Source organism: Prunus dulcis, chromosome 6 (assembly GCF_902201215.1).
Source record: "Prunus dulcis chromosome 6, ALMONDv2, whole genome shotgun sequence".
NCBI lineage: Eukaryota > Viridiplantae > Streptophyta > Magnoliopsida > Rosales > Rosaceae > Prunus > Prunus dulcis.
Genome location: NC_047655.1, coordinates 29,394,139 through 29,412,644, shown reverse-complemented (window position 1 = coordinate 29,412,644; position 18,506 = coordinate 29,394,139). Strand labels below are relative to the sequence as shown.

The following is an 18,506-nucleotide window of genomic DNA, read 5'->3' as shown; positions in this document are numbered from 1 at the left end:
AAGGTTTTAACGAGGCAGTGTCGCACGCGTGTCAATATACACAGAATTTTATGTTACACATGGTTATGTACTCTTTTTTCCCTTCGACCAGTTTTTTGTCCCACTGGGTTTTTACTGGCAAGGTTTTTAACGAGGCATATTCCGTATCATTTGTAGTCTCCAATGGGGAGTGTTGTAAATAATAAGGTGATTAGGTGATAAGGTGATAAGGTGATAATGTGATAAGGTGGAGCCCACCACATGTTGGAAGGGGCTTTGCCTACAAAAGGGTTCACCCCTCCTTGTAATGGAAGGATTGTATAATACTGAAGAGAGGAACCAATCCTACTGTTTCTCTGCTTCTAAATTCTCTCCTCAATTCTTTAGTTTTACAACAAGGATATATAAAAAAAGGGCATAGATAATTAGAGAGAGAGAAGGTCGCATGTTGTGGCAGGTGGGCGAGGAGAAACACTTACATGAAATGGGGATAACACAATTTTACTATTCCCGGCTAATTACGATATGCCACACATAATAACTTTTTAACGTAACAGATTGCAATTAACCGAAAATAGCAGAACAATGCTACTTCCGTTTCATATAAGTTTTTCTAGTGGGTGAGGGGTCGTGGAAAACCTAGGTTTTCTTTGAAGTCAGGAAAAAAAATCTAAAAAAAAGGGAACCCGACCCGCCCAGACCCACCTAAATCCCGCCTAGCGCCTAGGGCGGCCCATTTTTCGAACCCAAAATTTTTTTTCCTATTCACATTTATTTCTCCCCCTACCCCCCATCTTTTGTTTTTTGATCGAATACCCTACCCCCCCCTCTCAGTCATCATGAAAAGCAACATTTTCCTCTCTTTCTTCCTCTCTCCATTTCCTCAGAATCTTCCCTCCTCCTCTAATTTACGTACTTGCCACTCCCTCTATTTCTCTCTTTCCTCCAATCCCAACCTCAGCCCTCTTTAGTTCAATGCAATTAGGATTGGTTCCCAATTAGGGTTTTGATCCTCTTCACCAGAAAACCCACGAAATGGAATCAGACGACGAGTTCGACATGCTCGACGCCAATGATGACGACGACAATGACGAGGATTTCTATAGTGGCGGCGACGACGACGCAGCCGCCGCTATGGACAGCGACGAAGCTGGAGTTGCCGATTACGAGTTCATCGACAACGACTCCGACGATTCCAATGATGTCGCCTCACATCGATACCAGGTGGCTTTCTGCTAATTTTATTTTTAATTATGACAGTTTCAGCTCTTTTATTTTCTTATTCTAGTTTCTATAAAATGATTTTGGTTATCTGAATTTTCTTCATTCTGATTCTGGGTTGTGAAAGTCGAACCTTTTTAGTTGTGATATGTTAATTTTGCTTAATTTTGGTGTTGGGTTTGATGTCAAATTTTCTTACTTTTTCCCCGTGTTGCGGTAATGTTAATGCTGCTGATTTTGATCTTAGGTTTGGTTTTATTGATTTATCAGAAATGTGAATTTAGTTTGTGTATTCTGCTAATGTTTTTCGCGTTTGATCATGATATTTGGTTTAGTTGAGGTTATAAAAAATCTGAGCCTTTGCATATATCATGGTAATGTTAATTCTGCTATAATTTTGAGATTATTTTGATGGGATAATGTTAATCGTTCTTGATTTTGACATTTGGGTTAATTTGGCTAGTGTAACAAAGGAAGGATTTGCATAGGTGCTGATATTCTTAACAAAAAAGTGATTTACATGGGTTATGGTTTAATTATATCTGATTGGTTTTTACTTATTGTCTCTTGATTTATTAAAGTTAGAGTCGTTTGTTGGTTGATAATGTCAATTCTGTTTAGAAGCAATTTGGTATTTATTTAATTAGTAGCTGGCCATGGTTGAATTAATTAGTTTTTGTCACCTTTGTGACTCCTTTTAAAGGTTGTTCATTGTTCTGTTGAACCCATCGATTTGGTACCCTGTCTCTTGAAACACTTGGCTCTGGAAAAGTAGATATTGAAAATCTGAGCCATATTGCATTATGCAATGACTTCGACTTATTGTTGAGTCTATTCCATGGTGTTTGCATGAGATTCCTCTTTCTTATTCTTAAACAAGTCCCCGAGAGGGCTTAGTTGATCCACGATTTATGTTTCGTCTTTCGTTTCCTTTTCGTTTGTTTCGAGAAATATATCGATCAATTCCGATTCCTTCTTTTCCGATCGAGATGTATGGATCCATGGGTCTCTGTGTCTATATAGATCCTGTTCATGGATTAACGAAAATGTGCAAAAGCTCTATTTGCCTCTGCCATTCTATGAGTCTCTTCCTTTTTGCATATGGCATCGCCACTTCCGTTGGCAGCATCCACTAATTCGGAACTTAATTTGAAAAGATGAGAAAATTTTGTCAGTTATAGATACATACTAATTGAGCCTTTCAGGCATGGTAAATTGTGTTTGTTAGTGGTTTTCTCCATGGGGATTCCAAGTTTTGCGTATTCTGAAAGAACTTTATTTTGTTGTGATTTCCTTGCTTTCCTTTTTCTTTTTTGGAATTCCATTATATATCATTGTTTACTAAGACTATGTATGCATCTTAATGTTATGACTTTTGGATGAGTGTATGTGGAGACAGAAAATAAGAATGAATGTATATATATATTTGACTGTTTAACTCGATTGAATTACTCAAACACGCTGTGATGCTTGTCTATACTCCCAAAATAAGTTTATCAGTTTGGCTTTGGTCTATTATTGTTGTTGTAATTTCTTTGCTTTCTTGTTGCAGCAAAACTACACCGTTTTGACAGAAGCTGACATTCGTCAGCATCAAGAGGAGGATATTATGAGGATATCTACAGTGCTTTCCATTTCAAAGGTTTCAGCTAGCATACTGCTTCGCTACTATAGTTGGTAAAATGCTGTCTCCAGTCTGGTGTATTTTTTATTTAGCTTTACATTTTTCTGTCCAAATGGACTGCCTTTACTTTTAGTGCTGGATATCTGGGTTACTGTGAACTAAATTTAGTTTGTCAGATCAGTTCCGTCAGACCTTACCCAATTTGTTTACCATGCATTTATTTGATAAGCTTTATGCCATGGTGCGTTATTTGTAAGAATCTGTACTTCCTTTGTACGCACAGGAGTGTCAGTAAAGTACATGATGAGTGGTTTGCAGACGAAGAAAAGGTTCGCAGGTCTGTTGGCTTACCGGAGAAACCAGTTGTGGATTACCCTAATGCTCAAGAAGTAAGCAGCCTATGCTTTAGGATCTCATCAAGTTCTAGCATTTATCGCTTGATAGTTGGGCATGTTGACTACTTTTTTTTGGGTGATTTAATGCTCCAAACTGGTATATATTGCTAAAATATTTTTATAACATGTTGTTTTTTGACAGCATAACTGTGGGATTTGTTTTGAAACCTATCCTCGTGATAAGATGCATGCGGCAGCTTGTGGCCATCCTTTTTGTTCCTCATGCTGGGCAGGTTTGGTACAACTTTCATAGTGTTCCTTTTTCTTCCATGGGAAATCTGAACTTTCAGTACAGTGTGGCATGATTTTTTCACATTTCTATTATTACCAGGGATGAATGTTGTATAAGAAAAATATGTCGGTAATTTGGTCAAACTATTGTCTCAAGAGTCCTCCATACATGTGCACCTCACCTATCTGTTCAAGGTCAGTGTCAATGGCATTACTATGGCCGCCCTTAAAAGGAAAGACTGGCAAATGACCTCTCTTCTTGTCATAATTTAGCGGGTCTTTTGTTGTCAAATTTTTTTTTTCCCCATAATAAACAGTATTTTGTAGAAGCTATATTATATATAAATTATGTATGTATACATGATATGAATGTCAATAGTGCAAAGTTACGTTATTTGTATTATAGCTCTATTTTCTTCTACTTACTACTGAGACAAGTTTTATATGTGTTTTTACGTGTGTCATTTTATATCCCGGAATTTGAAATTTTGAACTTTCTATCTTTTTTCATTTTGTTATTGTGTATCCAAACAGAGTTTTGAGTTTGATCTTACATTCTTTTATCATTTTCTTATTCCCTTCAAGGTTATATTAGCACAGCCATTAATGATGGCCCTGGCTGTTTGATGTTGCGCTGCCCGGATCCATCTTGTGGTGCCGTTGTTTGTCAAGATATGATTAATGCTTTGGCTTCCGCTGAAGACAAGGAGAAATATTCTCGCTACTTTATTAGATCTTATGTTGAAGACAATAGAAAGGTAATCTTAAGTTGGAACTTTGACAAGTGTTTTTCTTCTCCCAAAAAATGCAAAAATGTTTAATTATTTACGACGACTGTTGTTGGCAAGTTGACCAATTAGCCTTAGTTGAGCTGATAAAAGATTGCCTTATTGCTGATTAAAAACCCAGCTGGAGTTCTATGGTTATTATTATATTTTCAATATAAAACACCATTACTGACTCAACTACTAGATACCAAACCTTTTGATTGTCCTGTACAACATCATCATTACCTTCGTACTGTATTACTTTGTGGATTCTAAGTGAGTTTCCAAACTTATAGTTTGCATTGGAGTATTCTTTTAACAAGCCTTCATTCAACATTTTGCTGACTCTTGTTGTTCATGCTGTTTCTTTGTAGACCAAATGGTGTCCTGCTCCAGGCTGTGATTATGCTATAGATTTCATTGTTGGTGGTGGAAGCTATGATGTTACCTGCCGCTGTTCATATAGCTTTTGCTGGAATGTGAGTTTCTTCAAATTCTTCACACATAGTTTTTATCTTCACTGAATATAAATTTTGAAGGGAACTGCATATCTGTGCATGTTGCATGCACACGGGACACAGGATGTGTTGATAAAATAATACATATATATGTTCTTCCTTCCTATTCTTATTTTATTCCTTGTTTTGTTTTCATATAACCCCTTAAATATATTAGAATAGCACTTGGATGTATATAATTTTTTTTTTCAAAAAAAGAAAAGAAGAAACAACCACATAACTTTTGAAAATTATCTTTGGATCCCCTTTTCTTTTATCGAAAAGGAAAATTACTTGGATACTCGTGTTTGAAAATTTTGGACTATCCTTGCTTCATTGGTGCTCATGGCATTTACATCATATGAATTTTACCTTGCAGTGTACTGAGGAAGCTCACCGTCCGGTTGATTGTGGCACTGTGGCAAAATGGATATTAAAGAATAGTGCCGAATCTGAAAATATGAATTGGTATGCAATACGTTAGTGATTGGCGACAAAATAAACATATAAAGTTTGAGAACAGTGGTCACATTTTTTTGAATAGAAACATTTTTATTCAAATTTGTTAGGATCAAAACAAGGGCATTTAGAACGCAGATAAAAAGAAAAACACTAGCCGGTGAAACAGACACAAGGCCACTCAACACATAACTAAACAATCAAACATAAAACAACCCCTTAAGATACTACGGCCAGCAGATTGCGCATAATTGTAGGATAGGGTACATCCTTAAAAGCAAGGGAAGTTGATGCCCAAAGGGCAGCCCAAAACTTCACTCTATCCCATAACTCTGCCACTCCCACTCCCTTATAATCCTCAAAGATTCTCCTGTTACGTTCCAGCCATAGGTTCCAAACCACTGCCTGCATCAGACTACCCCAGAGAATTTTGGCTTTCTTTCCCCTTCCCAAAGCATCAATTCTGATGGAAAAAAGTTCAAAGCAGCCTTCTGGTATTACCCACACCGTGTTAACCTCCTTCAATAGTGTTTCCCACAACTTTAGAGAGAAAGGGCAATGAAGAAGGAGATGGTCCACACTCTCCCCAGCCTTATTACATAGAGCACACCAGTGAGGGCTAATGCACAAATAGGGACTACGTCTCTGTAATTTATCACCTGTATTTAGTTTTCCCAACACCGCTTGCCACACAAAGATCTTAACTTTCGGAGGAGTCTTGGCCTTCCAAATTTGGGTGTACGGGGAGAAGATCTCCCCCTCACCACAATTCTGAATATGAGAACAGAGAGAATGACAGGTGAATTGAACAGTGGTCACATTTGAACATTGGACTCCTCCTTGGGCCATAGGATGATGGGACAATAATCTATGTACTGATGTAAAGTGGTGTGTGGTGAAAGCATGGCCCAGTACCTGCCTTGATAATTGTGTGGCCTTTCTACCCTTGCCCACATGGATATGCCTTTTGATCATATTACAGCATAAAAATCTTATTAGCTAGATAGTACATAAATATGTGGTACAAAAGTTGGTGTGGAATGGTCACCTTAACATGGACTTTATTAGTTGGGAACTAAGTTCTAGATGATTCCCAAACTATTGAAGAGAGTAAAATATCTCAACGTTTGGTTTGTTAAGGTTATAATAAGGACAAAGTCCTGCTTATATTTCAGTTCCTATTACAAATATTTTGAAGGGTATAACCACAAAGAGAGATGGGTATCCTGGGTTACAACAGGGATGGATTGAAAGAAGACTAATCTTCAAGATTCCCCTTGTTTTGCATGATCTCGCAAATACTTCACGAATATATACATGTATCCATTCCCAAGAACTTTAAAATCTTAAAGGGCCTATATCTCTCTTGTGCACTTGCCAACAATAGGTCTGGTTATTTACAGTCGTGTGAATGCCTTCAATACATTATAATAAACAGTGGCTCACAAAATGTTTTGTTGCCTGTATTGATTTTAGGCCAAAAATGCTAAGTTAAAATGTTGATGGATTTCAGGATATTGGCTAATTCTAAGCCGTGCCCAAAGTGCAAGAGACCAATTGAGAAAAACCAAGGCTGTATGCATATCACTTGCACACCACCTTGTAAATTTGAGTTTTGCTGGTAAGCTTTTTAGCTATAGTACCTGTTGTTTTTGATTTCTTGTGCATCATAATGGAATGTGATTTATTACCTTTACGTTTGTTTCTAGTCTTTTAGGTAGTCATAACTTGTTATGTCAAAGCTGGATTTCATGTTGTCATGCATCTTGTGTGAACAATATCTGCTCAAAAAAACCCCAAAAAAATAATCTTTCTGGTACATTTTGATACAAGTTGTAGATGATTTCAGGCTTTGCCTCGGTGCATGGTCGGATCATGGTGAAAGGACAGGTGGATTTTATGCATGTAATCGTTATGAGACAGCAAAGCAGGAGGGAGTGGTATGTTAATGTAGTTTCCAACTCTATTTTGATGGTTGAGTATTTTCTCAAGCTACTATTTCAGTATGTGGCATGTTATATAATTATTATTGTATTGTTATTTACAGTATGATGAGACAGAGAAACGAAGAGAGATGGCCAAGAACTCTCTAGAGAGGTACACTCATTATTATGAAAGATGGGCAACCAATCAATCGGTATGTACAAGTTTGTCAAAAATATAGTAAAACTGATTCAGTTCTTGTTGTTGTGCTTGAAACGATAGGTTTTTCCGAAGTTCCATGTTTGCTCATGTTTGTAATGTTTGTTAATTATCTAAACAGCATCTTTCTAAATTAGGTCATTTAGGTTGTGCTTAACTTATTTAGCTATATTTTACCTTTGTAGTAAATAATTATACATAATGTGTCTCTGTGGCGCTTGTGCAGAAGACAATTTTTATTTTTTCATTTATTTTGTGGCCCTCATTATGAAAGATAGGCGACAAATCTGTTGACAAACCGGTCATTGTGATTGATGCGATCAGTTTGCTTAAGTCGGCTAACTTTTATAAAATGTCTTGTTGCTTTTGGTTGACTTGCGTACACATCACTCCTTGGTAATAAATAATCTTGTAAGGGTGCGTCCACACATATGGATATACCTGTTAAAAAGAAATTAATGCTTTAGCCCTTTGTATAATTTTAAATACTTGTTTTTCATTTTAATCTGTGAGACTTCTAAAGTATTTTAAGTTAGAATCTAAAAATATTCCCTTTTTTCCCCATCACTACAGTCCAGGCAAAAAGCACTTGCAGACTTGCAGCAGATGCAAACTGTGCATGTAAGTAAAACCTTTTACTATCAGGGCTTTCTTGGTTAGTGATGCTGGTATAGCTGATTGATGTGGCTATCAATTGTGGTGAATGTGTTCCTGGGCCTATATGTAGCATAGTGCATTTAATAAATATACAATTTTCTCCTTTCTTTCCTACTAGTTGGCATTCTGCTTTTTAAGTAATCTATAGTTTCGATTTTGTGTCAATGTAGCTTGAGAAGCTGAGCGACATCCAGTGCCAACCTGAGTCACAGCTGAAGTTCATTACAGAGGCCTGGCTACAGGTACACCACAAGTTCACTTTTCTACTGAGAGACGATTGCTTCTTCTTATTTGATTTTCTCCATTTACAGATAGTTGAATGTAGGCGAGTACTAAAATGGACGTATGCCTATGGATATTATTTACCTGAGCATGAACATGCCAAGAGACAGTTCTTTGAGTACTTGCAAGGTATGTCATTTTCTCAGGCTTGAAGATAGACATTGCATGTTGTTGACTTATCCTAATTAATCTGTTTCTGCAGGTGAAGCTGAGTCTGGGTTGGAACGACTTCATCAATGTGCAGAAAAGGAGCTACAAGTTTACCTCAATGAAGAGGACCCATCGAAAGATTTCAATGAGTTCCGCACAAAACTTGCTGGATTGACCAGGTTATTTTGAACTAAAGATTTTACCTTCTATATTTCTCATTGGATAAGTTGACTACTGCTGGGAGGTAGTGGCTTGGGTCAAAGGGAAGGGTGGTTATTTGTTATTATTATTATTTTTTTGTGTGTGTGGTTTTGGCGGTGGGGGTTGTTGGCAACTTGGTAAAGTGAAGCAAGGCATGTCAGATTGTCCACATTATTCTATGACTTTTTAAGATTTCAAAAGCAAGTACGATCTTGCAGCAGAAGCCTTTGCTCAACGTCATGTATCAGAGAGTTTTTTGTTTTTATTTTTTTAGATTATCAAACTCATTTTCAAATATTATTTACTTTACATGTTGACCGACTTGGGATGATATAGCTTTTCAACTTATTGATTTATGGTTAAATTCAATGAAAACAGCTTTTCAACTTATTGATTTATGGTTCAAATTCAATGAAAACAGTGTGACTCGGAACTACTTTGAAAATTTAGTTCGAGCTCTGGAGAATGGTCTATCAGATGTGGACTCCCATGGTGCCTGCAGCAGGACAGCAAGCTCAAAGAATTTGGGAGGCACAAGCAACAAGGGAAGAGGTGGGAGGGGCAAGGCAACAACATCAAGGTCAAGTAGTTCTAGTAGAAATATTGATGATTTAGGCCACTGGTCCTGTGAACACTGCACCTTTGCAAATGTCAAGTCGGCCACGGTGTGCCAGATGTGTCAACAACGCCGATAACTTATTTTTCCTATGCAAATTGACCTACTTGGATGTTGAGGCCTTGGTTTTGCCTCTTTGGCTGGCAGGTTTCTGTGGATAAGCACCCTAGGGGTTTGCTAGGGAGGGTAAAATTTCAACTGGTTACTTTATCTTTGGAATTATAGGAGCGAGGACAACGCAGAAAATAAGAAGGGTGGGAGGAAGGAGTTATACTCTGTCCGTCTTGTTTATTGGAACATGAGCTGTATATAGTTCCTACTGTTTGTCTAGCTTTCGGTGGCTGTCTTTGATTCATGCAAATGCCTTCATCTGTAATTTTCTTGTCATTATCAGTTGCTGATAAACTTGTAGCAAGTTTGAAGCTTTAAAGTGGGTTGTAAGAGTAAACTAGTTGGGGACAAGAAACTGAATTGGCCCCTGCACAAATGAAATAAGTATGTACAATTTATCTTTCTTTTTCTCATCTTGAATACCAAAAAGGAAAAAAAGAAAAAGAAAAATCCCTTTCGGCTTTGATCCGTTCTCAATAATTTCCTTTTTCAGTAGGGTGAGAAAACTCTGCTTTTCTTTGCACCAGCGTTCGGCAATTAGCAAGGGCTTCCTTGATTAGATTACTCTTATGCAAGGGGGTGTGCACCTGTTTCTCTTTCTTGATTTTAAAAATGAAAAAACAAATACAACAAACCACCGAAAAACCAATTGACACACGCCTGGCTACTAGCTAGTTAGTAGAATGAGAAAAGGTGGAGGGTACGATAATTCTAAATATCAAACAAGATTGTGTTTAGGTCTTCATGTTTTAGGAGTTTATTTCAATGTAAATAAATTCAAAAGGGAGAAAAAGACAGAGAGAGAGAGGGGAGAAATGTCATAAAACTGTAGAGATCAAGATACAAACACCTCATGACATGAGTAGTGAGATACAAACACCTGAAAGGACACTGCAGGGTTAGTGAAAATAAACCAACCCCCCCTCCAAGCAGTAGTACATGGTTTTCACACTCATCAACTCCTTAAATTACGGGAAAGGAACGGAAAAAAAATTACATACTTCATTGGTCCCAGACTCTGAAGCTCTGGATGAAACTCACTTGAATTTTCTGCAATATATACAGGTCTAACTTACAGAGTGTGTGTGTGTTCGATCATGCATGCGTCCCACTGCCACTTCAAACTTACGGAATAGATCAGTAACAATTGTGTTCCTGGAGCTTAATTTTTAGTGCCTGAGATAAGATGGATTTGGATTTCTTGGGTTTTTCAGAGTGGCAAACAAGTGAACCATCAGACTCCACTAGGTTAGGCTGGGAATATCAACCCAAGATGATACCAACCAACCACTGAGTTGCTGCAGCATATTGTCAGCAAACCGATTTCAGCCTCCTCTCCACTTTCTGCATTTCAAACAAATCATACTATGCTTTTGAAATAACTATCATAAAAGTTCCAGTTTAAATTGACAAAATGGATGCAAAGACTGCAAGTCTTCTACAACTGCATAGAGCCATATTGTATTACACAACAAACACAACTTCCTTACTTCAGTTTTGTAAATTGATGCCACAGCACATTAGGGGTACAGCCTACAGCCACTTGTAACAATTAACATACTAGGGGACTAGGGCTGCCCGCTCTCCCAACATCAATTTCTTAATTCTTAGGAGTCGCTTTGCCTTCTTAAATGCAACACAACCAATTCATCACCAAATCCAAACCCACTTCAAATATTATCTGCCATAGCAGACCTCAAAACATCACTTCTTCCTGTTGTTTTGTTTGTTCATGTGAACCCAAGCCTGCATGAAATGCGTCCTATTCAGCAAAGGAATGTTGATACAACTTTAAGAAATGTGAGCCCAATTTTGCACTCTGCAATGTGCATAGTATTATATACTCCTAGTTTTGTAGACAGTATATGCCAACAGTAGTGGAATTGTGAGGCTATATCCTGGAAAATTGAGAATGGGATTCATCTCGTATGCTTTGATGAGAGCCCTGCAATTCTGTAATCCAAGGACAAAAGAAAGAAAGAAACCAAAGTAAAACATATATGAGTAAAATGATGCAAACCATTTACAGAAAAAGAAAAAACAAAACAAAAAATGCATCTCAATTTATTACCTAGTAGTCATTTCTCCAATATGGTTCCCAGGATGACAGAGGAAAGGAAATTTAGTTTGGAGACCTCGCAACGTTTTAGAATGGTGGTTGCAAGGTTCCAAACAATTTCTTGCCTCCATCATCTTAAGAAGTTGGGATGAGTATTCACATATGTACTTCACAAAATAAAATGATGTGATTTAACAATTCAAATAATATAAGGGGACACGAAAGGTCTAACAAATAAGCCTACCACCAAGGGTTGAAGAGGTCCCTCTGTAACTTGAGAGAGAGCAATGAGGGTTAATGACTACACTCAAATACTTTAGATAAAATGTACCACGATCCCGTTCCCATGAACTACATGTATTTCAAGCAGAAATAGATCGGTGAAAGGAACCTTACCATAAAATGCTTCCAACAAACTGCCAAGCAAAGAACCAAAAGAACTTTTCGAATCCACCGGTTTCCAACACAGGAATTTGATTTCCTACTCCCTTGGTAATCATACCATAAAGAACTCCTTTCCTCTTGATCATAGTCATCTTCTTTCTTCCCCGTAAGTGAGAGAAATTTTTCCCTGGAGATCTGTTTTTCAGTAGCCAAAGCCCCAGTCAGCAAAATAGCAGGAAAAACCACAAAGAAGAGATGTGGAAGAACAACCACCATTATATCTGGAGATCCGGCATATTCATGTTTTCCCTTTTGATTGAAAGATTTAACTACCCACCCCATATAGGTCATGTATCCTTTATCCTTCCCATCCGTGAAAACTTTCCCAAAAAACCAGGGGAATAATATAAGGTAGAATAAGTATCCTAAAAAACCAAACCATGTGAAGGGAACCCTGCAAAGCTCCTGTAAAACAAATCCTATGCCATTTAGGAAGCCCTTATTCTTGTAAGTGAAATGCCTAATTGAGAAAATGAGGAGAGCTTTTGGAATAAGGAGAATGGAGAGTATAAAGTATACAGCACACCAGAACATTGGGTAATACAAGGCAGCCCATTGACAACCCATGACCATAAACTCCTTCCATGTCCATGAAATCATAGTACTAAGACCATTTATGGAAAACGGCCTTAAATCAGTTGAAGTCGATCTGCCCATGAAGTCAGTTGCTTCTATTTGCAGCCAATATCTATTTGGAATTGGATCCTCAAAGGCTCTATAATTCCATGGAGCAACATAAAGATCTCCCCTGGAGGTGTTATCCACGAGCTTTCTCATGGGTGCCTCAAATACCAGATTGAGATATCCAGGTCTTGAGTCATAGATCCTAGTCATAACCGACACAATTGGAGAAACAGAAAATACCAGGGCTCTTACTGTCTCGTAAGATACCATAGCATGACATTCATACTTATGATGGGATGAAGATGTTGACATGAACCGTGAGTCCTGGGGAAAAGTTGGCAATATGATAGTCTTTTTGGTGCCTGACATGAAGTCAATGTCAACATACGAAACATGACCTCTATCAATGGCCAAAATTCTCATGGCTCTGCTCTTCCTCCAGTCACCCATCTCCCACTCCCAGAATTCTCTAGCCGCAGGGGCTTCAATTGAACAATTAGCAGTACCATGAAAAGAAAATTGGTGTACATTTAGCTGGAAAAATTTCTGCAAGGATAAAAAATGACGACTAAACTGATGATGCCGCTTCAAGTTTTTACCAAACCGTGTATGCAGATGCCCACATATATAAGCTGATATGGAATGATTGAGGAAGATATCTTTTAGGCTCTTCCCAGAGTATGAGATTGCTGAGAATGAAAGAGGAAAATGCCCAAAGGAAATCTTGCTTAATGGTTTTTCTGATTGAGAATCCCACTGTGAGAGCTCCATATCCAGTTCTGCTAATAGTTGATCAGTTGGATGCCCAAAAAGATTAGTGGGACCTCGTAGACCAACAGACATTGTGCTATCAACTCCAACAAATAGATGCTTCTGCTCGCCAGTCTGGACGTAGAGAAAAGTGTAAAATTGGGGAAATTATGAAAAGCTTTTGAATTAACAAACACTCAATGGAATGCCAGCATCTGTAGTCAAAAATTGGGAAATGGGAATGTACAATTAAAGTTCAACTCAATGTTAGGTTACACAACTTAATGTTCAGTTATTGAAACTTTGGAACTGTTTGGGATTTCCTTGAAAGGAATAACTGACCTGAAGTGTGACACTATTGATATTCCCAGTTCTGCCCAACTGCCCATTGATGCTATACTTTGAAAAGAAATCAAAGGAACCACCAAGCACTGGTACGCCAAAGTTATCATGATTCCCTCTAAGATCAAAGAAGATACTCCTGTCAAGTCCACTCCTTTTTATCACATCTTCCATCATGTTCTGGTATTCCACCCACTCCTCCTCATTTTGCTTCATTGTCAACAAATCCTTGCTTTTTCCATCTGAAGGTGATAAATTCTATCACTATTAATATTGTTATAGAAGAAAAGCCAAGCATAACTATGAAGATTATTAATTAAAGTATGGTTCCAAACAGCAAACACTTTGCATCCATCTCTTTCCCCAGTAGTGAATAAGCTAAATGCGTAACAGGGCTTTCTATTATCATTTCAAGCGTGAGACTTGACGCATTAGTTATCAACATTTCAGAATATCAAGATTGAGTATAGTCTCAGATTGCTAAGCTATTTATGACTTCCCCAATCCAATAAAAAAAGAGAAAGAGAGAGAGAGAAAAATATTCCTCTTTTACATACAATACAATCCTGAATCCTGACTTGAGGGAAAAAAATCCAAACATAACATGAAATCTTCGACATACATGAAGCTAAATCAGCAAAACATAAAAGGGAAATACTTTCACAGTGGAACGGTAAAAAGAAATAAAAATAAAAACCTGTGAGATCACCGGTGATGAGGACCAGAGAAGGGTTGATCATGGAGAGAGCAGGCCCCACAAGGTTCTTGAAGTCAAGTGCTCTGTCAGGATGGTGGACACTGAAATGGAGATCAGAAAGCTGAACCACCCACACTAGTGACTCTGGGCCTCCCTTTACATCTATCACTCTCCTGTGCGAACTGGATTTTGCAGACGAGAATTCGAATTCTTCATTTGCTGCATAGACAGTGAGGCATAAAAAGAGCTCTAGCATCAGAATGGCACTCCCCATTTTGTCTTCCACTAAATTGCTTTCTATTGTCTCTTCAGGAGGTTCAGAAACAGGACAAAGTCTTGTCCTTGGGCCTTGGGTATCTGTAACTATAGAAGAAGAAAGAAAGAAGAAACAGATTACAGACAGCATGGCTTGAGGTCAAAATAGTATAGCCGCGAGGTCAAAATAGTATAGCCGCGCGGCTATACTATTTTGATATTCGAAAATAATTAAGCAGTATAACCGCGCGGCTGTACTATTTTGATATTCGAAAATAATTAAGCAGTATATCCAGTCGGCTATACTATTTAAATATTCGAATATTTTAAGCGGTACAGCCGCACGGCTATTCTATTTAAATATTATAATATTTTTTAAGCAGTATAGCCGCCCGGCTATATTATTTAAATATTAGAACATATTTGAGTCGTATAGCAGCGCGGCCGTACTATTTAAATATACGAATATTTTTGAGAAGTATAGCCGCGCGGTCATACTGTTTAAAAAGGTATAGCCGGGCGGCTATACTATTTAAATATTCGAATATATTTAAGAAGTATAGCCGCACGGCGCTACTATTTTTGTTTTCGGAAATAATTGAGAAGTATAGCCGTCCGGCTATACTATTTAAATATTCGAATATATTTGAGAAGTATAGCATGTTCGTATATTAAAAAAAAAAAAATTTGGGTCGAAATTTTCGTAAATTCGTATATTTAAACTAAAAGGTCAAAACAAATGGAAAAAAGGAGTAATATTTACAAAGAGAAAACAACTAGAGTGATGCTGGGTCTCATGCTCTGGTCTGGTTGCTGATTGCTCAAATTAAGAACACAATCCACTGCTATCAACAACAAAAAAACAGAAACCTCTGCCTGCAAAGTCCAGACAATCACCGAGCTCACTCCTGCCTGCTCTTCATTTGTCATTCATGAAGACATAAAGATACGCACTTGTAATTCTATCGCCACTTTCTTCTTGACTACTTGTCTTCTTCTTTTTCAGGGCGAGTAATCTCTTTATCTGTCTTTTATGAATTTATATTTGTTTCCCGGAAGTTGCTGCTATCTGGGTTATTTATTTGAAAGGATCCTTAGTAGTTGGTTCAGTATTTCTTCAAGTTTTGGTTACATTTTCCTTTTCTCTGGGGTTCTTATCATCTTGGTTCTTGGTGATTGTTAATTGTATTTGCGCAAATGGGTTTTTAGAGGTGACGTTAAGTATTTTATTTATTTTTTCTTGTTGCATTAGTGTTTGTTTGATTTATGTTCTTAAGGATTCTAGTAATTACTAACTTATGTTCTTAAGGATTCTAGTAATTACTAACTTAGGTTCTTAAATTCATAGTGTTAATTATGCTATTTGTTCTCTTTTATTAATTTTCATTTGGTTCTGGACGACTCAGATAAAAAAATTTGGTGGCTTGAGCCCAGTGTGGCTGTGGAAATTGATGGAACCCTAAGAATGAGTTGGTTTTGAAGGGGTAACGGATAAGGTTTAGGTTTACGTTCTGGTCTTGGGGCTTGATGAGGTCCATACCATGTGCTGCCTACCATCTTATTCAGAATCATACTTACATAATTACAGTGGACTAACAAATAACCTCCTTACGTCTTAAGAGTATGGCCTAATGATTCTTAGTTTCAACGACTGAGTAATCAAAAGTGTTCAATTGAAGCCTTGAGTACTAAAAGATAATCCATATTGCGTCATGGTTCTTATGAGAGATCATCACTGTTCACATTGTGTATCCATTTATTTTCTATAATTGTAGTTCATGGCCTGTCGAATGGGAACTACAATGCTACAGTCAAGTTTACTAGCAGTGGAGAATCAAATCTCTGAAAGATCGCCTATAACCCTTGCAAACCAGAACTGTTGCAGTGAACCAAGTTTCATCAGGCAAACTTCAAAGATTGGCATAAAGTCTGTGCCATTCCTCCAAAGGAGGTATGCTTAATGAAACCAAATGTTTTTTTTTCTAGATCATGAAGATTTGTGTTGTATATGGCTTCATGCTGCGTCTGAGCCTGAATATTGGTCATCATGAGTTTTTCTTTCTTCATTGTTCTTGTTTCTTCACGAATTAAAGTCGACTGCATTATCTTTTCTTCATGAATCTTAGATGATTTGAAATTTCTCTTATTTCTATGACACCGGAATAATTAATAAAATCCCTGAACCCTTCTGAATAATAGTGAGTTGCATGCATCCTTCTTGTGGCAAGGACTGTTATTCTTTCATTCATTTTTGGATTTCCTCTTTTCGCTCTGCTCTGTACCTATCTATTTCCGAGTTCCAGACCAGAATATTATTATGCAGAATGATGCCCAAATTTTGAACGTGGTGCTGTATATTAGGAACTTGTACCATAATCCTGCCTTCGCTAAAGGGCTGCCTCTCATCCTGTGGCCATAGACCTAATGGACCTTGAACTGATCGAAGTATAGATTCTGCTTAGTCCACTTACAGAGAATGAGTTGAGTCAGTTTTGGAACTTTTGTGGACAGTCAACAGTTGATAGAACTTTCTTTTTGGTTTAGTTTACAGTAGATTGATTATATATCCACGTCAAATCCAAGTTCTCCGAACTGTACTTAAGAATTATACACGTCCTGGTCCAAGTACGACTAGATAAAATACTTGCTGATGCTTCTTCTTTTATAAGAATATATCGATACCTCCTCTTAACTTGCTTATTTCTGTTATGCGGACACAGTTTTCATTCAACAAGGCATCAGTGGAGAATAGCCTTTGCCTTGGACACAGGTGGGGTTCCTGATAATGGTGGGCAAGAGGGCATCGATGGCAACAGCTCTGATCTCAATCGCACTCGATTGGGTCGGATAGTGACTGCAGGTGGAAGACAGCTATTGGAGAAGCTGAATATAGCCAGAAAAAATTTTCCCATGAAGATATTTCTTCTTCTTTTGGGTTTCTACACGGCAAATGCATTGGCTACAATCCTTGGACAGACCGGCGATTGGGATGTTTTGGTTGCAGGTATTGTGGTTGCTGCCATTGAGGGTATTGGTATGCTTATGTATAGAAAGCCCCCCTCTCAATCAAGTGGGAGGCTGAAGTCTTTTGTCATGATGATAAATTACTGGAAAGCTGGTGTATGCTTAGGCCTCTTTGTGGATGCTTTTAAGTTGGGTAGTTAAAAGGTGCTTTTATCCACCTCAAGTTTGGAACTAAACTCGTGTTTTAAGTATTAACCACCCTCGCTCCATTGGTAGGCTGTCCTGTCCGGACTCCGGACTAGATCCACGTGTATCATAATAAGATCACCAATCTCAACTTCAGTTTTGCAAATAAAAGTTTGTCCTGTAGTTCTGTTTCTGTACGTGCAGCTCTCAGTTTATTGTTTCCTGAACTTCTTTATTTATTGTTATTTTTGTTTCTAGAAAGAGAAATGAAGAGATATGAATGAAGTTGAAGTTATCACTATATATATATATATATATATATATATAGAGAGAGAGAGAGAGAGAGAGAGAGAGAGAGAGAGAGAGAGAGAGAGAATTTAATATACAAAATAAAACCATTTTCTGAGGAGAGGCGTCACCTTTAATTTTGGTGCTGCCTTAGCCATGGCGGCAGGGACCATGCTAAACGAGTCTTGCATAGACAGTTTTCTATTGGTTTTTTGCATGTTCAGTTTCTTGAATCTATTGGTTTTTGGCATGTTCAGTTTCTTAAATTATGCGTCCACGGGATCATTAGGAAGTTTCCCTCAAAACGTGTGTATACAAGAGAAAGTAACAGATGAAAGAAAGAAAGATAGGAAGAAGAAATGTCAGGAGCCTCTTTGGTACAACTACTTGAAAGCTCTCATCATGAGCATGACATCCTTCTTCGATAATGGCCTCCAATTTCGGATAATTATTTGAACATCTCTGGACCTGGTGGTGTCGGTAGTGGTGGGATATAAGAAGGGATGGTGCAACTTCGCCCCAGTTCTGCATGTGTCTCAATCTCACCTCCTTTGCCATCATCTGA

General features: G+C 37.8%; 3 protein-coding genes across 4 annotated transcripts; 2 read left to right on the top strand and 1 right to left on the bottom strand.

The window, feature by feature from the left end:
* The first annotated feature begins 777 nt into the window (after positions 1 to 777).
* Positions 778 to 9,796, top strand: LOC117630855 (probable E3 ubiquitin-protein ligase ARI8). Its single transcript, XM_034363665.1, has 15 exons — positions 778 to 1,203; positions 2,753 to 2,877; positions 3,108 to 3,213; positions 3,362 to 3,452; positions 4,036 to 4,208; positions 4,592 to 4,696; positions 5,094 to 5,182; positions 6,687 to 6,794; positions 7,023 to 7,113; positions 7,221 to 7,310; positions 7,889 to 7,936; positions 8,143 to 8,214; positions 8,284 to 8,383; positions 8,457 to 8,583; positions 9,027 to 9,796. Exons 1-15 carry the CDS (start codon positions 1,015 to 1,017, stop codon positions 9,298 to 9,300), a joined length of 1,788 nt encoding a protein of 595 aa, XP_034219556.1. The 5' UTR covers positions 778 to 1,014; the 3' UTR covers positions 9,301 to 9,796.
* A 333-nt stretch (positions 9,797 to 10,129) lies between these two features.
* Positions 10,130 to 14,595, bottom strand: LOC117632659 (putative metallophosphoesterase At3g03305). Its single transcript, XM_034366204.1, has 4 exons — positions 14,249 to 14,595; positions 13,552 to 13,793; positions 11,788 to 13,344; positions 10,130 to 11,285 (listed from the first exon to the last, which is right to left on the bottom strand). Exons 1-4 carry the CDS (start codon positions 14,520 to 14,522, stop codon positions 11,169 to 11,171), a joined length of 2,190 nt encoding a protein of 729 aa, XP_034222095.1. The 5' UTR covers positions 14,523 to 14,595; the 3' UTR covers positions 10,130 to 11,168.
* Positions 14,596 to 15,239: 644 nt separating this feature from the next.
* Positions 15,240 to 17,850, top strand: LOC117632814 (ycf20-like protein). Of its 2 annotated transcripts, none has more exons than XM_034366404.1 (3): positions 15,240 to 15,459; positions 16,279 to 16,454; positions 17,224 to 17,850. In XM_034366404.1, exons 2-3 carry the CDS (start codon positions 16,282 to 16,284, stop codon positions 17,666 to 17,668), a joined length of 618 nt encoding a protein of 205 aa, XP_034222295.1. In that variant the 5' UTR covers positions 15,240 to 15,459; positions 16,279 to 16,281; the 3' UTR covers positions 17,669 to 17,850. The 2 variants fall into 2 exon arrangements, with proteins under 2 accessions (XP_034222295.1, XP_034222293.1); XM_034366402.1 differs by having other exon boundaries at positions 15,240 to 15,510.
* Positions 17,851 to 18,506: the final 656 nt, after the last annotated feature.

Excerpts from the sequence above, each read along its gene's own strand:
- LOC117632814 (XM_034366404.1), top strand. The coding sequence starts at position 16,282 with ATGGCCTGTCGAATGGGAACTACAATGCTACAGTCAAGTTTACTAGCA. Across the intron at positions 16,455-17,223 it reads GTGCCATTCCTCCAAAGGAG|TTTTCATTCAACAAGGCATC; the intron begins GTATGCTTAATG and ends ATGCGGACACAG.
- LOC117632659 (XM_034366204.1), bottom strand. The coding sequence starts at position 14,522 with ATGGGGAGTGCCATTCTGATGCTAGAGCTCTTTTTATGCCTCACTGTC. Across the intron at positions 13,794-14,248 it reads CATCACCGGTGATCTCACAG|ATGGAAAAAGCAAGGATTTG; the intron begins GTTTTTATTTTT and ends TATCACCTTCAG. Across the intron at positions 11,286-11,787 it reads TTTGTTGGAAGCATTTTATG|AATTGCAGGGCTCTCATCAA; the intron begins GTAAGGTTCCTT and ends CTTGGATTACAG.
- LOC117630855 (XM_034363665.1), top strand. The coding sequence starts at position 1,015 with ATGGAATCAGACGACGAGTTCGACATGCTCGACGCCAATGATGACGAC. Across the intron at positions 1,204-2,752 it reads TCGCCTCACATCGATACCAG|CAAAACTACACCGTTTTGAC; the intron begins GTGGCTTTCTGC and ends TTCTTGTTGCAG. Across the intron at positions 2,878-3,107 it reads CTGCTTCGCTACTATAGTTG|GAGTGTCAGTAAAGTACATG; the intron begins GTAAAATGCTGT and ends TTGTACGCACAG.